This window comes from Abrus precatorius, unplaced genomic scaffold (assembly GCF_003935025.1).
Source record: "Abrus precatorius isolate BTA unplaced genomic scaffold, Abrus_2018 Scaffold153, whole genome shotgun sequence".
NCBI lineage: Eukaryota > Viridiplantae > Streptophyta > Magnoliopsida > Fabales > Fabaceae > Abrus > Abrus precatorius.
Genome location: NW_020874351.1, coordinates 732,174 through 755,021, shown reverse-complemented (window position 1 = coordinate 755,021; position 22,848 = coordinate 732,174). Strand labels below are relative to the sequence as shown.

The 22,848-nt window shown below is 31.4% G+C and overlaps 4 protein-coding genes across 5 annotated transcripts; 3 read left to right on the top strand and 1 right to left on the bottom strand.

Annotated features, from left to right (window-relative positions):
- The first annotated feature begins 421 nt into the window (after positions 1 to 421).
- Positions 422 to 1,957, top strand: LOC113857189 (phosphatidylcholine:diacylglycerol cholinephosphotransferase 1-like). Its single transcript, XM_027488975.1, has 3 exons — positions 422 to 914; positions 1,082 to 1,219; positions 1,312 to 1,957. Exons 1-3 carry the CDS (start codon positions 555 to 557, stop codon positions 1,627 to 1,629), a joined length of 816 nt encoding a protein of 271 aa, XP_027344776.1. The 5' UTR covers positions 422 to 554; the 3' UTR covers positions 1,630 to 1,957.
- A 1,916-nt stretch (positions 1,958 to 3,873) lies between these two features.
- LOC113857072 lies at positions 3,874 to 7,220 on the bottom strand. The gene is made up of 8 exons (XM_027488783.1): positions 6,940 to 7,220; positions 6,112 to 6,232; positions 5,905 to 5,989; positions 5,743 to 5,821; positions 5,158 to 5,271; positions 4,961 to 5,073; positions 4,413 to 4,523; positions 3,874 to 4,306 (listed from the first exon to the last, which is right to left on the bottom strand). The coding sequence occupies exons 1-8, from the start codon at positions 7,013 to 7,015 to the stop codon at positions 4,181 to 4,183; spliced, it is 825 nt and encodes a 274-aa protein (XP_027344584.1). The 5' UTR covers positions 7,016 to 7,220; the 3' UTR covers positions 3,874 to 4,180.
- Positions 7,221 to 7,887: 667 nt separating this feature from the next.
- Positions 7,888 to 9,843, top strand: LOC113857121 (palmitoyl-monogalactosyldiacylglycerol delta-7 desaturase, chloroplastic-like). 2 transcript variants are annotated; one of them, XM_027488869.1, is made up of 5 exons: positions 7,888 to 8,522; positions 8,623 to 8,763; positions 8,873 to 9,013; positions 9,180 to 9,286; positions 9,372 to 9,843. In XM_027488869.1, the coding sequence occupies exons 1-5, from the start codon at positions 7,950 to 7,952 to the stop codon at positions 9,586 to 9,588; spliced, it is 1,179 nt and encodes a 392-aa protein (XP_027344670.1). In that variant the 5' UTR covers positions 7,888 to 7,949; the 3' UTR covers positions 9,589 to 9,843. The 2 variants fall into 2 exon arrangements, with proteins under 2 accessions (XP_027344670.1, XP_027344671.1); XM_027488870.1 differs by lacking the exon at positions 8,873 to 9,013.
- Positions 9,844 to 17,357: 7,514 nt separating this feature from the next.
- On the top strand, positions 17,358 to 19,011 carry LOC113857291 (pseudo histidine-containing phosphotransfer protein 6-like). Its single transcript, XM_027489105.1, has 5 exons — positions 17,358 to 17,444; positions 17,661 to 17,791; positions 18,176 to 18,319; positions 18,676 to 18,748; positions 18,958 to 19,011. Exons 1-5 carry the CDS (start codon positions 17,376 to 17,378, stop codon positions 19,009 to 19,011), a joined length of 471 nt encoding a protein of 156 aa, XP_027344906.1. The 5' UTR covers positions 17,358 to 17,375.
- The last annotated feature ends 3,837 nt before the right edge of the window (positions 19,012 to 22,848 follow it).

Below are 22,848 nucleotides of genomic sequence, written 5' to 3'. Positions count from 1 at the left end.
AAGATTAGCAAATAAGAAACTTAAAATATTTTTTAAAATTGCATCGAAATACATTAAAACTTATATTTCTTTTAAAAAAATTATATTCTTAACTGTCTAATCAACCCTCTAAGAAACCATTGGGTAACATTATCCTTGAACAGTGATCCCAAAACTTAGCTCAGTGGCAAAATGGAATACTATATTTAGCTTTGTGCCAAAATTTCACAACTCAAAGACAGCTGCTCCAGGCAATTTTTCAGCACCTTCCCTGGAATAAACATCACCGACCACAGAACTCAAAAGGCAGAGAGAATCACACCCACGTCATTCAACAGTGTTAGACCAATCACCATTTTCCATTTTTTTTTATTTTCTTTAAAAGTAAGAAGAAAATAAATTTGAAAATTCTCCCAAAAAAATAAATAAAAAAGAAAAATGGGTATTACCTAGTCCAAGATCTTTAAAACTACCCTCAACCTAACTTGGGAAACTCCGTCACTCGCTTTACATCTCCCATTTTTATATCATTCACCACATTATGCTTCCCAAACTTCAAACATTCTCCAACGGTCATGAACGGCGGCGCCGCCCCTCCCTCCGGTGACGCCTCCGTCAGGCGCAAGCGTAACCACCGCACGGTTCCCGTTAACGGCGTTAAGGTAGGCGCGGTCATGGGCAAGAACTCTATGCACTACTCCGAAGCTTCATTCATGAAATGGACCATCGCCGACGCGGTACACGTGGCGACCCACCATTGGATGCCGTGTTTGTTCGCTTTGGGTCTTCTTTTCTTCATGGCAGTGGAGTACACGCTCCGCATGGTGCCGCCGTCGTCTCCGCCCTTCGATTTGGGGTTCCTCGCCACGCGCTCTCTCCATCGCGTCCTCGAGTCGTCGCCGCATCTCAACACTCTCTTGGCTGCACTCAATACGGTACGGGGTTACATTCTTCAGATCTGAACGAATCTTAGTACTTTTCATGTGGGTAATACGGGGATCGAATCTTTTTGAAGTAAATGCAGATGGGTTGGTGCAAAAATTTGATCTTTTCATGTTTTATATTAATTTTTGTTGGCATTTATGGCTTTTATTATGGTTAGGTGTTTGTGGGAATGCAAACAAGTTATATCCTATGGACGTGGTTGATTGAAGGACGCCCAAGAGCCACAATCTCAGCACTTTTCATGTTCACATGTCGTGGGATTTTGGGGTATTCCACTCAGCTTCCATTGCCTCAGGTGATTGATCAAGTTACCCAAAGATGGCTAAATAATTTTTTAGTTTTCGATGATAATTAGGTAAAGTGTTTTTTTGTGGTTGTTGATGACAGGGATTTCTAGGTTCGGGTGTGGACTTCCCTGTTGGGAACGTGTCGTTTTTCTTGTTCTTTTCGGGACACGTGGCGGGGTCGGTGATTGCATCGTTGGACATGAGGAGGATGCAGAGGTGGGAGCTGGCGTGGACTTTTGATGTTCTTAATGTGTTGCAAGCTGTGAGATTATTGGGCACCCGAGGCCATTACACCATCGATTTGGCTGTTGGAGTGGGTGCTGGCATTCTTTTTGATTCTTTAGCTGGCAAATACGAAGATAGCAAGAAGAAAATTGCACCCCTCTCCACAACCACAGCTACAAAACACGCTTTTTGAATCAACATGTTCTTGGCTCATAGCTATATCAGACCCAAAAGTGTAACAAAGGGTCATACAAAAAGTACACATGAAGGCGTAAAAAGTGCTGATCGGACAAAAGAAGGGTTAAGGAGAGATATCAATATATCTTCATGTCAGGAGTAGTGTTAATTACCTTGTAATTTTAAATTTAAATTTGATTTATTTCACCAGTTTTGTATAACTGGTGAGTTTCATTTTTAGTGGAGTCTGAATTGGAATTCACTTTTTGTGATAGCTTGCCATATTGCCCTCAAGTTTGAAGCACTTTGTGGACGGAAGTGCGTTTTAAAGGAAGTTGATAGCAACAAGAGTTCATTTTGGCAAATTCATAGTAATTGGAAAACTACTACTATGTAATGTAAATGCAAGTGCAAAGACAAGGCTGTTGAACAAATTAGAAAATTAATCTGATTTTTAAATAACTCACCCGAGTAATGGAAGCAAGGAAAGAGTAACGAGATGTTGACTTGAATATTTTGCATGTTAACGTGTTTTCCAATTGGCATTTCTTGGAAAGAGGATAACTATATGAATATGACAATTAAGCTTTTAGTTGTTGTGACCCACATGATGTTTGCGCCGTTTTAGATTAACATATTTTTGTTTAGACCACCCAATTACCTAAATGTTTTAAGCATTAAGGCATGAAATATTTTTTTAATACAAAATACGCCACTTATTATATTTAAAATAATATTTTTATTTATAAATTTTTATGTAGTGTTGAGAGAATATTTGTTCATGAATATTATATATATATATATATATATATATATATATATATATATAACTTTAATTTTCAGAATTGAGTTTAGGCAGTGAATAATAAAAATATTTTATGGAAAAATATTTATTGTATATTTATATTGTTGATATAATGAATATTTTTTAATAAAAATGTTATTTTCAAATGTTTAAAATAATCCTTTAGGACCAAGACAAACAAAATTATATTTAAAATGTATCAATTAATCAACATAAAATTATATTTCATTAATTTTTAAATTAATTTTAACACATTTTGAACAAAACGTATGCATAGGTCTTTATGTGTTACCCAACATTTTTTTTATTAATTTTATTAAAATTCATTTTTTAAATTGAATTTATGCATTTAAGAGGTAAAATTTTATTAAAAATACATACATTGCATTAAAAATTATAAAAATATAATAAATATATATATCTTTAGAAAATATTATTATTATTAGTTTTTTAAACTAATTTTAAAGATTAAAATAATATTTTTTTATTTAGTCTAACTTTTATAATCTATTTGGTTGCCATGGAAATGGGAAGGAGGGAGAAAAAAAGAAGAAGGAAAGAAGTACCACAAATTGGCTACAAATCTAACTTTTACGTTTATGTTTTTATATTTTAAAAAATATTAAAATATTATAAAATTATAACGAATAATTTTTTAAAAGAAAACTGATTACAATAAAAAAATTTAAAATTGTATATTATTTGTATTTTTTTTATAAATATTGATAATATAATATAAGTATTTATTTTCCTTCTTTTTTTACTCATCTAAATAAGTTAAAGAAATGAATTATTATTTATTTATTCTCTTATTTAAAGTGATCAAAATAAAAAATATATTTTACTTTATTTTTACTATATTTGTCATTCTCATTTCTGCTTTACCTCCGATGGAAGAAAGCATTAATTAGAGTTGCGTATTAAAGAGGGAAATGGAGAGTGCAGAGTGCAGAGTGCAGAGGGAGCAGCTGAAGAGTAAATCAATTCACAAACTCATATTTCCAAATTCCAAAGGTTTGAATTGAATGAGAGGCATTCATTCAAGTCCCCCATTTCAAGCGCCGCATCTTTCGCGTTTTAGATTTTTAATTCAATATTAATACCATTCAAACCTTTGTTTCTTCCTAAGAAAAATAATATGTGAGAAAGAAGAGAAAGTAATGTAAAAATTAAATAATTCAGTGTGTTAAATATTCATAAAAAAAGTTAATCTATTACGCTAATCTTACTCAATTTGAATATAAAATACACGTGTTTTAGATAAAAATCAAAAAATAAATAAATGCTAAATGCTATTTTCATTCTTAAAATATAAAAAATGAAACCAAAATATATTTTGTTTAATGCAATAAATATCCTCTCGTCTTTCTCTTTTTCGAGGCAGAGGTGAGGCGCAAGTCATATGTCATGTTCTTTTCAGTAGTAATAGCTGTGATATCGCGATCTAACATGTTACCATGAATCTGAATGCATATTTATTAACAAGCATGTAAATTGTATCAATGATAATATCATATGCTACTTTTTTCAAGCAGATTACACATTCAGCCAGAAGAGGAGAGAGAGAGAGAGAGAGGCTTGTTTCAATAGAAATTCTTTATTAGAGAAATATCAGAAAGAGAAATAAGCTAGCAAGACCATAGTTTTTTCAATACTGTGTCAGGGCCAGCTATAGTAAATGTTCAATGCAGAGAGTGGAATTTACAATATACACTATATACTTGAGACCATCTAGAAATAAGTATTTATGCAAAGTATAATGTTAATCCTCAGACTCAGATTCCAATTCAATTATACATGATCCATCATCTACATTGGCTAGGGGGTCGTACATATGAGAACTAGGATCTGTGCATCCTACAACAAGATTCAGATCACAGCGATCACCCTGCAGGGATGTTTTCATTCATCATTTAGAAATTGACAAGTGTTCCAAGGAGAAGTAGTAGTGATTGAAAGAGTAAAGACATTAAGTAATGGAAGAATGTACTCACCCCTTCTTTTGACAAGTTACCAATCATAGCACATCTGGTTATAACTCTGTGTGTGTCTGGAAAGATTGCTTTTTCACATGCTCCTTCTTTACTGAGTTCGTCTGCCAAGCCCTATCATGGAATAGTACACGCAATTCAGGTTCATATTAACTAATGCTCAGAAAGATTCCTTTAATTTGTTGTATATTTAGTTTCTTTAATGATCCACTTGTGTCAAAATTGCTGTACTAAATTCTCAAAAGCTAGAATATACTTGACTAGTAATATCAAATCAATAGATAAGACTCATTCCTTCACCACTTGATTAATGTTTTCTTTTGGGGCTACATCATTATAGTTTTATCACCAACTTTAGAATGAAAAGTTTTGAAACTTTAAAATAAAATCTGAGTACGAAACATATATGGAGCTTTGGTTTATGGTTATGTTAGTGCTTTAGCCTTTACTTTTTTTTATTTTCTCAAAAGAAAGTGTGTGAGTTTGACTATAAGCTAGAATGATTTGTGTATAAGCTAGGGCACTTGATTCAGAGAGAAAAGGTCTGCTACCTTATTAAAGAAGTCAATTGGCTTGTTTTCTAAAGCCTTGGGAACTTTAAATTGCAGTCTATACGGACCATCCCATTCTACTCCATTTGTAAATGAGAAGATCAAGTTCAGAGCTGCTCAAATAGGAGAAAGTCAACAAGAGAAGATTGAAAGGTTTTGTGAGCAAAATATGTTGAGAAATATGAGTGCTATATTACCATGCTTAGGAATGCATATTTGAATGGTATAAATTGGAGAATCAGCTTTGCCTCGATCTTTTCTAAGCATGGCCCTTGGCTCACCACCACACATAATTGGCTGATTAAAACCACCTGAATGGATGAAATTCTATAAGTCAATGGGATAAAAACATGACCAGGAAAAGGAAGAAGTTCCAAAAGTATGTTATATTAACCTCCACAGTCTAACATGACAATATAGCTCAGTTTGGATATACTTCTCTATAAATATTTGTAAGAATACAAAATTAAGTAATAATATGAATCAAATTCATTCCATAAGTTAAAATTAACTTATATTTCTTTATTTTTTAGAATCTACTCTCATTATCTTCTCTAAAATGGGCCTTACGAAGTATGATGAAACCTTTCCTAAGGCTCAACATTTATCAATTCTTCAATGACTCCAAACATACCATGCTAAGTCTGAATTACAATTTGTAGTTTATATCACTTGTTCTTGAAATATTCTATGTGTGTTTTAAATGAATCCAAATTTTTTTGCCTTACAAATGCTATGGAAAATGACATTTTTGGGCAACCAAGTGACATCACAAAAATTACCATTAAAAGCAATTCCAAATTCTTCACTAGGGGCGAGTTGAGTTGCGGCTGGATTATAGAATAGTTTTAGCGTTTCTCCCTGCCAAAATTTGTGCAAATATTTACTGAAAGCTGATCGATTAAGTAAATCGCAATGAGTTAAAACAATACTTTCATACTTACTGAAGTAGGGGGGAGTCCATTCATGGTTTTCCAATAGACAGCGGATCTTCCAATTTCAAACGAAGCCCATGAAGGAAGCTTGTACCTGTAAACATTTATAGTAGATAATCATATTGTAAGATTACACAAAAATAATTTTTACTTCTTTTAACACTGAAAAGACAATAATAGAGAATAGTATTAACTATTAAGAGGGGAAATTCATACTCTTGAATTTCCTCAGTTGGAGATGTTGCAACAGCAGCAGCACTGATTTTTTGGCTGAATTTAACACGTCTTTCCTTCACGAGGTAACATCTTGGTAACGAAACATTGAGAAAAGGAGTAGCTGCATAACAAATCCAAGAGTTACGTACAAAAGAGCGTAGACTAATTTATCTCATTTATGATACAAGGTTGTTCACAAACCTTTTTACTATCCATTATTGGTCCTCAAGTTATATGATTCATATGGATCATAGCATACCTTGTGCATATCATTAAGATAAGAAATTGACATTCAGATTATGACGTGGACGGGGAAATGTCTGTGCAGAAATCTAATAGGGGAAAGATATTTTGCAGGTTCCACAATAAGTATTCTAAGTAGCTATAATTTGGCAAAGCCTTTACTTTCCCTGGTGGCAATGAAAGGATTCTGTAATATGAAACTTCTTATGGAATTTGAATGAAATATAAGTTATAACAACCCAACAGCTACTTCTTTCCCAATACGTTTAGAAATAAGAGAATCTTGATCTTTTAGTCCTTTAAGGAAAGAATAGTCAATAGTAAGGCTTGTTGGCGAGTATTTGTGGGAACAGTGCATATTAAAAGCTTTCATGTAATGTCAATGTAACGATAATTTATGTTGATTCATATTTTGGTGGAGAATCTTTCCTCTAGGATTATCACATAACAGGAACTTGAGTCAAAAGAGATATAATTATATAAAATTCCCATAATTAAACCTATGAAAAATTATGCATATTCACATGGTCCCTTCAATATTATTTGCAGCTAAAAATGAAATAAAAGCGTAATAAAGAGACTGACCAAGCGTGTTTGAAATGCTACGAGGCATAGGTAAGCACGGTTGCGTGGAAGAAGCAAAGATATTGGTGGTAGCCATGGATCACACTTTCTTTGTGCCTGCTTGCTATTGTATTGGACTGAAGAAAGGAACTAAAGAGGAGAGAGGAGTCGTAGCCAGCTGAACATGTCCAAAGTTATTATAGCCAAGTGATAGCAAGAGATAAATGATATTTTCAGTGGGCGTGTCCCGAAGTGAGAAGTGGCAAATGGTAAGATACTACAATAACAGCAAACTAAGGTTTTTTAAGATACTTAAAGATAAGGATTAAATAGTCAAATACGGTATCGGATAAAATTGTTAAATTTGGAAATTTTCATTAGAAATTAAAATATTTTATATTAAAATGCTTATTATTTTGAATAATTAAAAACACGTTTAATATAATGTCATTAAATAGGTTATCAAGAAAAGAAATACTCATTAAATAACGTATTAATTGACATTTGCACAAATTTTCAAGTTTCACAAAGTAATAGGATGAAAAGAATGCTCTGTTTTTCAAGAGCTAGTTTTTTATATTATTTAAATCAGATATATCTTTCAAGGAAGATAAATTTACTCAAATTATGGCGAGGATAGAACTAAATTGAAGTTTGGTTAACATTTTCCTATATTTAAATTTGTAATACTGACATAGGCTAGCAGGGGATTTTATCACAGAATTGAAGATATCTGGATCTTATTTCACGAATCCCACGAATGTGATTCACAGGCCAATACCCTTTAAGGGTACACCGCCTTATCCTCTCGAACCCTTTCTTATTCCACTTACTTCAACTTCAGCCCACATTTTCTTTTCCTTCAAAGCCAAACCATTTTCCTAATTGCGGCCACACCACAAGTGGTTGGTTACTTGTGCAACATCACAATCAACCTCACCACATAAAAACCCAAATACACACAAATTGCAAATTGCAAAAAGTGCAAAGCCTTTATACAAGGAGCAAAACTAAACACAAACATTCCTTCAATGGCTCTCATAACCTCCCAATCCAAAAACCCTCTTCTCCATCGCTTCACCACCGTTCACCGTGCAATTCCACGGTTAGATAGGTGTGTAATTGGCCTCGGGTCCTTCTCTAACAATGATGGGGTCATTAAAAATTGTAACTTTAACTCAAAGACAAGAAAAATTTCCCTGAAAAACAACCCCTTTACCTACAACATGCCAATGATAACCAAGGCCAAGGCCAATGCCAATGCCAATGCAGCATTTGGAGAGACAGAGGAAGGAGCGTTGAAGCACAGAAAGATCTTGTTGTCGGATGTTGAGGTGAAGAGAGAAAGGAGCGTGTTCTTTGGGAGGAAGTGGAACTCTTTGGATGTTGGTACTGCGGGTATGGTGTTAGCCATGCATGCACTTTGCCTTTTTGCTCCATTCCAGTTCAATTGGCAAGCTTTTTGGGTTGCTGTGGCACTCTATTTTGTCACTGGCCTTTTTGGCATCACTCTTTCTTTCCATCGGAACCTTTCTCATAGGAGTTTCAAGCTTCCCAAATGGCTTGAATATTTCTTTGCCTATTGTGGGGTCTTGGCTCTTCAGGTGGACTTTTTATTTAGTTGAAATTTTGTTTATCATTCTTCATGGATTGGTTTTTGGTTTAACTGTGTTTTCGCTTTTCATTTGTGTTGTGGTGTTGCAGGGTAATCCAATTGATTGGGTGAGCACACATAGGTACCATCACCAATTCTGTGATTCTGAGAGAGACCCTCATAGCCCCACTGAAGGATTCTGGTTCAGTCATATGAGTTGGCTCTTTGATTCCAATTCTGTGATAGAAAGGGTATATGAATGGTCTCTTTCTCTTTCATTTTGTTGGTCTGTTTCTCTTTTCTGAAGAGGTAAGACAATCTTAATGCACTAGTAATCTATTGTGGCATGTATATGTGCAGTGTGGAGAGCCAAACAATGTTGGTGATTTAGAGAAACAACCTTTTTATAGATTTCTACGAAGCACTTACCTGGTCCATCCTTTTGCTTTGGGAGCCCTTCTATATGCTATAGGGGGTTTTCCTTTCCTTGTTTGGGGAATGGTATTGAAATTTCTTTCATTTTTCTCTTCTTTTAAAATATGTTCATTGTTTTGTTGAATTAATTCATTGGTTAAGTAGAACTCATAACATCAAAGATAAAATTGAGGTCTAATGTGAAAGACTATTCCAATATACACTTTTCTTTAATAAACTTATTTGAATGCAGGGAGTGAGGATTGTTTGGGTTTACCACATCACATGGCTAGTTAACTCAGCATGCCATGTATGGGGGAAGCAGGCCTGGAACACAAGGGACTTATCAAGAAATAATTGGTATTTTTTACTTTTCAAAGTTTCATAGTTTGGTAATTGGTTTGAGTTCACAAGTTATTCTTATCTGTAATGTAAAATTTCTTAGGTGGGTGGCGTTGCTTGCATTTGGTGAGGGTTGGCATAATAACCACCATGCTTTTGAATACTCAGCAAGACATGGCTTAGAGTGGTGGCAACTAGACATGACTTGGTTGGTAGTGAGATTTCTCCAAGCTACTGGGTTGGCCACTGATGTCAAGGTACCCAGTGAGAGCCAGAAGCAGAGAATGGCATTGAATAATGATGGTAGAATAGCCACATGAAACACAATTCTTTATTTACGGCCATGGGTGTAAAAAAAAGGGGAAAAAAAACCATAATAACAAAATGAAAGATAAGGATTTGAGAGGTGCTTGTTGATGGCATAAAGGTTTTGGTAGGATATTGTTCTTTTGGGTGTTACTTTCAGCGGTCATGTATTACGAGTGCTGGATTTGACTATGTATATGGGACTATTAATAATAGTATAATAATATAATAATATTAGAATAGCACAGGAGATTATTTATTTATTACTCTTGTCATCACCTTTCGCTTATTATCTTATCATACCATGACATCTTGTGCTTCCTTGTTCATACCATTGCCACTTGCTCCACAGAACGAACGCAAATTGTGTGGACTACGTGTGAATTCGTCTCTCAGTTAGCATTGAATTTTCGACATGTTAATAGAAAAAGTAATATGTAAAGCGTTTTATGATATTGGTCCCACTACCATTCAGGCAGAGTAGCATTTGCATTTTCCAACCAAACATTAAGTCACGTCATGATTCTTTATTAACAGGGTTTGATTGTAAGTCAAATTCATTCAAACTTATCCTATTTTAATGTTACAAAGTTTTAGTTTTTACGTTTTTATAACAGTTTTCACGTTAAAATAATTATATTTAGTACCTTTCAAACATGAAACTAAAACTAAATATAAAATTTACAAGAGAAATGCTTGCAATAAATTTTTACTTTTAGTTAAAATTTATTAAAAACCATAAAAATATGATGGAGAAACATTATTTTAAGAGTAAAAAAAATAGAATTTACATAATTTTTATAATTTTCAATCAACTTTAACTAATAATGAGAATTTAGTTATAAATAATGTATTAAAGAATAAATTTATATTTAAATGAATTTGATGTGAATTCAAAAACATATGGTCAATAGTTACGGCCTGAAAAATGCACCGTCCACATTTTTTGGGCTTTTTGTTTGGGCTTCACCGACCAGTTAAATGTGAATGATTCATTATTGATTTATCATGTTTTACACGATGAACATCTTATTAAGATTGTCCCACGTGCAACCCTCAGAGGATAAGAATACTACAACCCACAAATACTGCTTTTCTTCATCTTATTGCGTTACAGGATAAAACAAATCCACATGATTTTCTTTTTCTACCTTATTTTATTTTTTATGTTTTATGAACCAGAATATTATAGTATCATCTTATAGCTTTATTTTATTCTTCTTCTACAATAAATTGTATTCTATAACAGAGATTTGGCTATTAAAACTAAAATTAAATTAAAGTCTATTATCATTTGTTATATTGTATTCTTATTTAACTCTTATATTACGGCCTGCTTTAGATATACTTTTTATAAGTATTTTTCCAGAAACTTTCATCTAACTTGTTTAAATAAAAGAAATTTTGGTTTTGGTTGGGTAAAAAACAAAAAAGATTTAGGTATGAACTAATCACGTTGCGGAATTTGGAGAATATAGTGATCGAGAAAGCAACCCCTTGGCATTGCTGTAGTCTCAAGCTTCAACTCACTCATTCAAACAAACACCGAATTCAAGACCTTTGTAAAGCGATTAATCTTTCACTTCTTAATCAACTTATATTTTATTTCATTAAAGTAAAATTATTAAGTTAAAAAGCATTCACTTAGTTGTGAGGTGGTAAAAGGTGCTTGACGGTACATTCTAATACTCAAGTTAAAAGAGTTATCTTAAATTGTTATATGAGTAACTTTATCGTTAAATATACCTATCATAGGTGATTAGATTTAAGTGTACGTGAGTGTCACTGTGTGATAACACAACATACTAAATAAAGCTATTATGTGTCCGGAATGTCATAGTAATTCATTTATCTCAATTTTGATACGAGGAAAGTAATTTTTGATGATCTGATCTAAGTTAGTATGACCCATGACGGATTGTGGATAGATTTAAGATGGTTAGTCCGATTCTAAGATTGACTTCAAATAAAATATTTTATTACATTAGAGATTTTCATAAATAAACATGGTGTGGATTTATAAAGGATTATCTTAATTTTGTAGAATTAGTTTATATAAAAGGGTTTTAAATGACATAATTTAAGGTTGAAAATTTTTTATGAAAGTAAATTTATAACAAAATTCAGTATATTTATTTTCACTCAACTACAAAGTTATAATTTAATACATTAACTCAAACGCAAATTAATAGTGAAATCAATTTTAGTCAAAACCAACAAAACATTCTAAAGAATTATATTATAATTAAATATACGCAATTGTGTAACATTTTAACGTGGATCCAAATATGCACATATTCAGTATCAAAACAACCATATATTTTTTTTATGAGGAAATGAATGTTTAATATCTTTCTTCAATGATACGATAGACATGAACTTGAAATGCAACACCCAATAACAAAAAAGAAAAAGAACTTCGCATATTTCGTTGAGACAAATGTAATTATTTCATTTCAACTGTCTGTTTATTTGAATGAGGTTTCCATAAGACTGAGGGATATTTGAGGATGTACTTGGCATTGAATAAAAGATTATAATTGTTAATCGAGGCATAACTCCTTCTAAAATGTTAATCTGATTTTTCTCTGTTGATAAAAATGAAGAGGGTGGATAATATTAAAAAGTAAAAATAACAGCAACAACCTCGAGCATTGAAGCCACCAGTATTTCATCATTACCTTTTTAACATAATCACCATACCTTAATGACCTCATAGTTGTGTCAATTATATGAAAATGAACAGAATAAAAAAACAGCATGATTTCAACTTTTGGTTTCTGTGGAAGAAGAACAAGAGAATACTATTCTTGTCATTTGGAATTTCGAAGCTACAAGAGGAATGGAATAATAATCATATGAAGACAGACAAAAGGCATTAGTTGCAGGAATTGAATAATAGCTTGTATATAGCACGGGAGAGCAAAATGCAGGATTATGAAGTCTATGGCTTAACTAGTTTAATTAATTCAAACATTGGTAAGATCGCCTTCAGAAGTATGTATATCCTGTAAATTATGTAAAATTTTGTTTGTTTAATCTGTAGCTGGTTACGTCAACACAAAGCATGCTTTAGACATTCACACTAAAAAATATCACATATATTGCTAGAACAATGATAATATTTTATCGCTGAAGGCAACTTTAAGCTTGGTTTCAACAGCTAGTTATTTTAATGGGCATGTGAAAGAAACTATTTTATTTTAACCATTTAATTTCACTGTAATACTTTAAATTATCTCTTCTCATTCTTCATTCAAGGGGATATATTTAGTGAAAATTTTTGTTTTTATATAAAATGAAATGAATAAATATAAATCATACAATTGTACATAAATTAATAATTAAAATTAAAAATTGATGAAATGATATAATTAATTGTAAAAGTTATGTAAAAATTTTAAAAATATCGCATCTTTTTTATGCTTTAATATTGTACATTTATGATAAAATTTAATATTTAAAATTATTCCCTTTATTCTCACCTAAAAATGACTTTTTCGTTTGATATGTTTTCTTTTATTTAGTTATATCTTCTGTGTATAAATCTAATAATCGTTCACATAAAATCAAATTGTTGACATTAATTGTTTTTATATCTCATTTAATACCTCGTGTTCATGTCATTATATATGATTTTGATCATGCATAAAAGATAAAAAAAAAAAAAAATAGGATTGCTTTATCTTACTTTTCAATTGGTAGACACCATATTTCCTTCATTTAACTGTAATTTGGATAGAAGATGACTTTTTCTTTAAATTTTGTCAATTGATTATTACATACATGAACATAATTTGTTATATTTGTAAAAGAATACTAGAAATCAATCTTTTTTATTATCTTAATGTACCGTAGTAAAAGAACCTATTAATCCGGTTGTCTAAGTCTCTAAGAAAAATAATCTTATTTCTTAGTCAATTAATCAGTTTGCTTACGTCAGTACAAAGCATGCCCCGAGAGCAAGCATTTCGAGGTTATTATAAAAAAATTAACATGCCTATTTTGATAGATAAAACTAATTAAGTTAAAGTATTTGTAAACCCATAACCTAGATTGGGCTGCGAGCTTTTGACTGCTGCAAGGTTAAAGTGTATATTTAACGGTTGCATGTGTGAGTGCAGGATGACATATTAAAATATACAAGATAATATTTAAGGAGAAATGTATAAACAAACTTGTTAGACTCTAAATAGCTTGATTTATGTATAATTTGCATTTGTGTAGTATACATGGTTCCACGTAACTAAACAGAAAAGAGTGCTCCTCTCCCCCAAATTTTCTTTCTTTTTCTTTGCAGATAAGAAAAGAGAAAGGAAAAAAAAAAGCTCATGGTTTCCTACATTATACTGATCGATCAGAGGCATTGAAAGAAAAATGGGCAAACTATAAAAAATGTGACATTGCAACTTTTCTTATTAATATATTTATTTGGGATTTTGATTTTTCAATTTGGCGGAATAGATGCTAAGTTGGATGGGTTGCCCCATCAGCAATGGCAATAGTATTGAAAAGTGATCTCATCATGGACTGCTATCTCGATCCATTGAGAATTGAAACCCTCCTTTTAATTTGTTTATCCCATTCAAAGTTATTGCACTTAGCTTGCTTCTCACCATGCATTCCCTTATTAAATTATTAAACTATTTTAGACGATTTTCAATTATTTTTTACTTTTTATTCTGTATTTCTGATGTAGACACTCATATATTTCTGTTACTTCTATCTTTTTCACACTCATTGTTTTTTTAAGACCAACGTTTGCTGTCATATAAAATAAAATGTAATATGATAAAAAATTTCTTTAACTAAAAAACTTGTTTACTTCGGACAATAAAATAGAAAAAGTTAATTGCAGATGCAGAAAGGGACAAAAAATGAAAGTTAAGGGATAATATGTAGCACGTGTGGAGCATGGTGTAAACTTTTCACCACCACCACCACCACCACCTGTGCCTTGTTGAACGGGCGTTATCTCTGCTCTGAGCCCTGACTTCGATGCACCATCACGGTCGCTGAGCTAGCTCGATGATACCTCGGGAAAGTGGAAAAAAGTTTACAAGCAGGAAGAGAGTGAAACATGAGAAAGGTGAATCATGTTCCCAGTGGTTGAGCCTTTGTCACTACAGATACCTCTAAAAGGCTTCGACATCTTTTGAGACACTGCATGCCATGGCTTTCAACTTCAACTTCCAATGCTGTCTCATCTCTTCTTCTTAATACATCACCTACATGTAAAACAACCTCTGCAGACACACTTCTAAATATTATTTTTCAATGATTTTTTTTTTCCTAAAATACTCTATTTTTTTCTCATATAACTAGATAAAAAATTAAATTAAAATGACAATAAACATGTGAATGATAATGAACACTTTCATAAAATAATATCATCATGTTACAGAAAAGATAATATCATTATGAAAGATTGAATAACTTTATATACATATATATTAATTAAAACTGTATAAAATCCACATGTCTTGTTATATGCAAGACTTTTTTTAAATTCTTCTGATTTGACTATATGTAACTTACTTTACAATTATTTTTACCGAATTGAGTTTTTGGAAATTTATAAAAAAATTTCTTTTGTCAATTTTCTTTTACATTGTACCCTCAGTTTTTTATATTTTACTTAAAAATTTTATAAATTAATTTTATTTAATAAATTTAATTAAAATACACTAGTAATATAAAAATATATATTACAATCTAATTATAAATATATCAGTAAAAATTATATTTTCATATATTCTACTTCCTTGATACTATTAATTTTTTTTCTAAACATCAACATTTTATTTTTTTATTAACATTATATTAAAATTATTTTTTAGTTAACTTGTGTGACATAATTCATAACATAAAATTTTACTCAAAATAAAATTTTTTAAAAATCCCTTTTTCAAATTATAATATCAAATTTTATTAAATTTATCAAAATTTATTATTATTATAGATATATTCTATTTAAAATTTTCAAACATTAAAAAATGAAAAAATAATTAAAATTTTATAACTAAAATATCAAGAGATAAAATTAAATATATAAAAAAAAGATTAAAGTGGTTAAAATGATATTATAGTTGTATTTGAAGGGAAAGGGAGAGGGAGACTGACAGGTTACCGGATGCAGGGAGGTGTCGGGGGGAAGTGAGGCTGAAACGGCGCAGCAACCTGCAAAGAGCAGGCGCATGCGAAGTGACCGGGGACGGGAACAGCAGGTACCATACTCTCACGTGTCCGGGAGATAACACACATTCACCTCGATTTAACCCAAAACCCTGCACGCCCTTCCCCATTTATTGCTTTTTGCAGGTTCATTTATTGTACATTTTAATAAAGTTCCTTTTCACTCACAACACCCCCTTTTTTTTTATAGAATACCATTACAATTTTATTCACTTTAAATTTTAAAGATTTTTATTTCCCTTAAATTTAATTTAAATTCATTTTGGAAATTAACAGTTTAAAACAAAGCTTTTATAGCTTTCTCTTCACTTGGTCAATGAGGCATTTAACTGTGTTCAAAGATGGAAGTTACAGGTTATTATTATTATTATCAGTTACTGTTTCAGAAAAAATATTTAATGTTTCATTTTGTTAAATTCAAATTTGAATATTTATTTTAAGCATATAAATTTATATTTTTTAATTAAAAATATTTTACTTATTATGATTTTATATTTTTAACGTAATAACTATTTTTTAATAAAAATTATTCATTTTAATTGTTTAAATTCAATCTAAAGTGTTAAAATATATATTTTATTTAATCAATTTATATTTGAATTTAAATTTTTTTAATTTGAATTGAATGATGCAAAATGATAATTTATATGTAATAAGCCTTTATAAATTAATACAAAATTAAGTGCATTGAAAATCAAACAACAACATTAAATATTATTATCTCTAGTCCTGTAAAAGATAAATATCTAATTCATCAATATCAACAAAAATTAATTATGTATAATAACTTTATATTGTATTCAATAAATATTTACTGTATTAAATGATGAATTTAATGTATTACGTATTAAATAAATGAATATATCTACGTTTATAAATAACCAATTAAAATTAGAGTTATTTTAATAAAAAAATACTTAATATTATTACATGTTATTGAAATAAAACTCTAATTTTAATTGGTGAGTAACATCAATAACATTTATAAATAATATAAATCTTATATTAATAACATAAAATGTTAAAACAAATTTTAAAATAAATAAAGATATATTTTTTAAAAATATTTAATACATATAAAGAAGAGTCTTTATTTTTATATTTAAAATAAAAATATTGATAGTTATTTTTTATAAGTAAAATTAAAAAAGTATATTATTTAAATGTTTTTTACTAAACATAATTTTATTTAAGTTAAATAAATTCAATTCAATATTTAATATAATTACATCACTCTCATGTTCACATATTATTATTAAACATATCAATTTCTTATTTATCTCCTTTTAACACAGATTAAAAAAAGGGTTTGAACATTAGCTTAGGAGTGAGGAGTAGAGAATTGAATGGAAGACAGAGAGGATCAATTAATAAGGTCCAAGTCTTTAAATAGTGGTGTCAATACATGTATTCCCGCGACAAGAATAGGAGGTGCAACACACACAAACCAAACTTCACAGCACACTCACTGTGTTCTTGGTGCTCCCTATCCTCCATTACTGGCCTGCTGTGGTGTTTCTTGCTTGCTTAATTCACACTCCCAATCCCAAATAAGCAAAGTGTTTGATCGTTCTCTGAGTCAGCCAAAACGGGTCTCCCTCTGTGGATGCTTGGTCTGGGTGCGGACCTCTTGTGGGCCGACATGAACCGCCTCCTCGCCTTCCTCTTCCATCAGGTATCAATATATATTTATTTTTTATAAATATGACATAAAAGTTGTGTTTTTATTTTTATGTTATTTCTATGTAATAACATTCGCTTCACTTTTAAGCTTTTCAAAATACCTTTCCGTTTCACTAACCAAACGTTAGTAGTAACTTTATGATGCATATTAATTGGGAAAACGTCATGCATGATGCTTTATTTATTATTAACTTTTTGTTCTGGGCAGGGAGTGTTGGATGAACAATTCTTGCAGCTTCAGCAGCTGCAGGATGAGACCTCCCCAAACTTCGTTTCCGAGGTTGTCAACATTTATTTTCACGAGTCCGAGAAGCTTCTCAGGAATCTCAGAGCTTTGCTGTAATCATTCTTTCTGTATTCTCCTTTATTAATTTGCGTTCTCTACTCTCTTCACCATTTATAGTTCTCTACTAGCCATAAAAATAATCGGAAGACACTGGATGAATAATCTACTGTGAAAATTTTTTATAAGAAAATGCTATCTTTCATTCATTATTTTCACATCAAAACAAATAACAACAATTATACATTATAAATTCATGTTTTATTAAAAAAAGCACTCATACTATTAAATGAGAAGTAAATGAGCCAGTAAAAAACTTTCGTTTATTGATTTAGTCAATATTTTAAAGACGCTCATTAATGTGACATAAAATTATTATATGTAACGTTACTAGCTTGTTGGTGTGACGAATTAACGATGACTGATAATATAATATGCAGGATGGAGAGGGAGTTTTCGGACTATAATAAAATGGGGATCCATTTGAATCAGTTCATGGGTAGCAGTTCCAGCATTGGCGCCAAGAGAGTTAGAAACGTTTGCGTTGCCTTTCGTGCCGCTACTGAACAAAACAACCGTGCTGGGTGGGTACCAAGTTGATTTATTACCATTCTCTCTAAATCTGTGCATAATTTTTTATTCAGCAACCATTCACTGCCACCCTTTTCCCCGTTTATCCTAATCATTTTACACTTTATCCATTCATTGCAATAATCCTTTTTCGCAATGTTATATTCTCACGTTCTTATATTTGCTAATGTACTACAACTCAATGTTTACATTCTCAGAAGAATTTCGATTGAAATATCTGAGTTTGGAAAACCAACTTCATAAGTAGTACAAAAATATTATTTGAGTACCATTTTGTTCATATTTGCCAATTGTCATTGCCAAGTTCTAATTAACTAACTACCATTGTTTAATCTTTACTTGATTGCAGTTGCTTGCGAGCGTTGGAGATGCTGGAGCATGAATATTGCTATCTCAAGAACAAATTGCACGAATTATTCCAAGTAATGTTGCACAACACCTAATTTAGCTAGCTGGCCATATACCTAGTTTTATTAAGAAACGTTAAATACTTAATATTAAATATTTTTTATTATTTGAATATTTTAAATGATTTTTGTATTGTTTATAAATATTTCCTTATTATTATTATTATTATGAAAGATATGAGTCAATTTATGTGACCTTGTGCTTATGATTTGGTGATGAGCAGATTGAGCAGCAACGTGCTTTGGCTGCAGGAGTGAGGTACCCATTGCAGAATTAATAAAGCGAACGAATGAAATGACGATGAAATTAATATTTGTGGGATATTTTTAGTTTTGATTTTGCTTTGTATTCCTTTCTGGTTTCGTAAGGCTAAGGGGCACGTCTTTCCGGTTTAAGACAAACCAAGCGATACCCAGCTTTCGTACTTTGTTATGTAGGGAATAGAAAAAGGGGATCACCGCCTCTGGCGTTTTGGATTCTCTCGTGTACGAAGTGCCATCATGCTCTTCCTTACATTATGCTTCGCTGTAAGCCTGTTAACTTTTTAAACTAAAGTGGATCAAATCTATTGAAAGTTGGTAGTGTTTTGATGTTCACTATTCATAGAAATTATGCTGCGTTTGTATTTTAGCTAGAGAGAAGTTGAATGAAAAGGGTATATTAAAACAGCAAAAAATCTAAAGCATGAAAAACGTTGTACTGAACAACTCAGTATTCATGGCAAAGTATAATTAAATCAGTAACTTTCTACCATTAAATTGAAATCCTGCACCCAATGTAATTTCTTAAAAAACATTTGATATCCTAATCTCATTATGAATCAAGGCTACCAGGGTATTGAATGAAAAGGAATAAAAGTGGAAATGAGTATGGTGTATTACTTTATTTGGGTATACGGAAAGAGAACAAGGGATTGATATATATTTTTTGGATTATTCTTGTATTATTATTTTTATATATTTCTTGATCACATCATTTGTTTTATCACTTTTTTTTTTGGGTCTCGCTGTCCTCTGTGCAAGATGTCATATAAAATGAAGTATAACGCATATTTTATTTAATTTTTTACTTGGACGAGAAATTCTGTTAATTGGTCTATGAAATATATATAATTATACAAAAAAAGGGGAAAACGAATGGAATCATATACAGTAAGATTAATTTGAATAAGAACCTCATTTTTTAAACTTGGTGTAAAAGAAATTTCAGCTAATTAAGCATAGCTATTTAAGAGAGGGTTGGAATAAGAGTTATATTTCAGTACATATGAAACACTTATGATTTTTGTAACTTTTGTGAAGTAATTTTCTCACTTTTTACCACTTTCGTGAAGAAATTGAATTAAGGAAAAGATGTACCACCATATGAAAGGGAAGAGAAAAAGTAAAGTAAAATGAAAGGAGAAGTGAAAGAATCGTGACTTTTCCTTTTTTAACATCATCTAATAATTAAAAAAGATGTCTCCCTTCTTTTACCTGATTTTATACAAATATATATACTGAAACTCGTTAGAGTGGAAGACCAACCAAACAAGAAATGAACTCCATGCACCAATGATTTCTTTCCGCATACCAAATAGAGCCTACATTTGAATCTAGTTTGAATCTTTACGTAAATAAAATTTGACCAAGAAAGGAATATTCAAATTTAAACAATCCAAATAAATTTGAAACACACAATCTGACATGGGTAGTTCATTTTGGGAATACGGTATGATGCACAGAAACTAAGAATTTATCTAGTCATAGAGATATTCTTACATCTCTTTCCTACATGAGAGAACTGTGCTTACACCAGAGACCGAAAACTGGGTGGTGTCAATCACCCTATTTGTGTGAGGATCACAAAAGGCAAAAGGTAACAGAAGAAGGTAGCTAGGACCTCTTTTCTTTCTCTCTCTAGTTTCTAGCTCGTTAGAGGTTCAAGTACCAAACAAAGCAAGTGTTTCAATAGGTTAGATATTGCATTGCATTTCAACGCTTCCCAATGCTCCTTTCCTTTCTTTTCCACCAAACAATTCGACAACGCCACTCTGCAGGAGAATCTATCTTTGTAGATAGGTCAAAAGTTCGAAGGGTCTGCACTTCACTGTCCACAAATATACATTCAAAATTCAAAAGAACATACTTACATGTATATATATATATATATATATTATATTTATAGTGACCTTTTATTCATTCTTTTTGTCACAAGTCATTAGTAAAAGATGGGTCTCTTATAGTTTTCAGTTCTAGGCTATACATATAACCCATATGAAATAACATCAAATATTTGACAAACTAATTCAATAGCGTGAGTGGACGAAACACTGATTGATTTGATTATTTCAAGCTGAGAGGAACCTTTGATGTTGGTAGTCAAATTGTTGACCAAAGTACAACAATTTAAGCCTACATCATATACGAGTCCATTTCGGGTTGTAGTCAGTGCAGAGAACAAGGCTGAATCTGCATGCAGACAGATGCATAATGCGGCCCACTCAGCCACCATGTCTAGTCTAGTTCATGTACAGTGGACATTCCGTAGCTATCTCCTTTGGTCCACTAGGTTATTAGCTCATGTCTAGTCTAGTTCATGCACAATCACACAAACGCACATCAACTATATTTTTAGACTTAAAATCGATGTTAATATTTAGTTTAGTTTTCTTCAATACCAAATAAAATATATTAAATACATTTTTATTGAAGATTTCCTGGATTATATAACTATTATTACTGGCATGCAAGAAAAGAGAGGTATTATATAATACCTCATTTGTGCGTTAACATTAATCATCTTCATCATCTGGCATCAACACAAGTACCTCTACTGGCACTCGAACCTGAATCGACTTGGAATTGTTTTCTAACAATTGCCATTTGGACCAGGAAAGCTGATTGCCATTCTCTGCATCTTTTTAGTTTAAGCAACATTGACATCAGTGCTATTGGTGTCTCTAAAAGCCCAGTAAGTAGGCCCATTATCAATAACGATCATTTGCATCTTCTCAAATATTTCTACATTGGCCTTGAAAAACAGGACACCTAGGCATCCATGGTGCATGAATAAACGCAATTTGCATACGTCTTCCAGCTAAATTTTTCTGTATAACGAGAACATGTGTAATTAGTTTAGGAATGTGTTTGATAATACAGATTAAAACTTGCTTATGAGATGGAAATAAAGAAATCAAAGAGACGTATTACAGAATACCTTACTTGTTCAATGATGAATGGTTCACCTTATCTGTTTACCCGTATTCGAACCTCAATCATTATAGCATTGCCTTACAACAATTGTCATTGCAACTTATTCTTAGAATATGAACAAGCAACATCTATGAGGAATTAATATCCAATTTTTGTTTTTGTTTTGGTTCAATCCAATTCATGTTTAACGCCACATGTATCTCTTCTACTTTTCAGTCAGGTCCACATCCATCTCTTATGCGGCCTGAATTAATAAATTAGGGCCACAGGTTGATACTATGGAGGATGGGCCCAAACCTAAGAGCAATGAAGGAAACAAAATGGAGATTAGAAAAAATATTCTTTTTTAACTGCTCAATGTACTGTTTAATTAACATATCTATTTTATTAGTGCAAATAAGATTATATTTTGAAAAAAATAGGTTTTTCATATAACTTTAACTATAGGTAAACCTATATATTTGTATAATCTATATCTATAGACAATACACAAGTAACTATATCTCAGAGTAGTGTTTTTTATTATAGAAAAATTGGAAAAAAATCAATGAAAAACTAAGTAAACAGTATAAAGTTATTAATTTATTTGTATAGAATTTCAACTAATCACTTGAATTAGGATCAGCATTGCGTCACTGTGTGGTGAAGTTAATTAATACAAACAGAAAAAAATGGCACCACAAAACAAGAAGGTTATAACAATAATTGACTGATAAAAATGAAGTACTAAACCATGCATGACACATATGGTACATTGGAGTATCATCATATGAAATGTAAAAGATGTCTCTCAAAGCCCAGCATAATCAACCACCACCCTACCTGTAAATTAGCTTCGCACGAGTTTTCTTTTCACTTGCCTCACCAAACTATAACAATGAAATGCCAACCTTTTACATTTTGATGTGGCAAATTTTCGT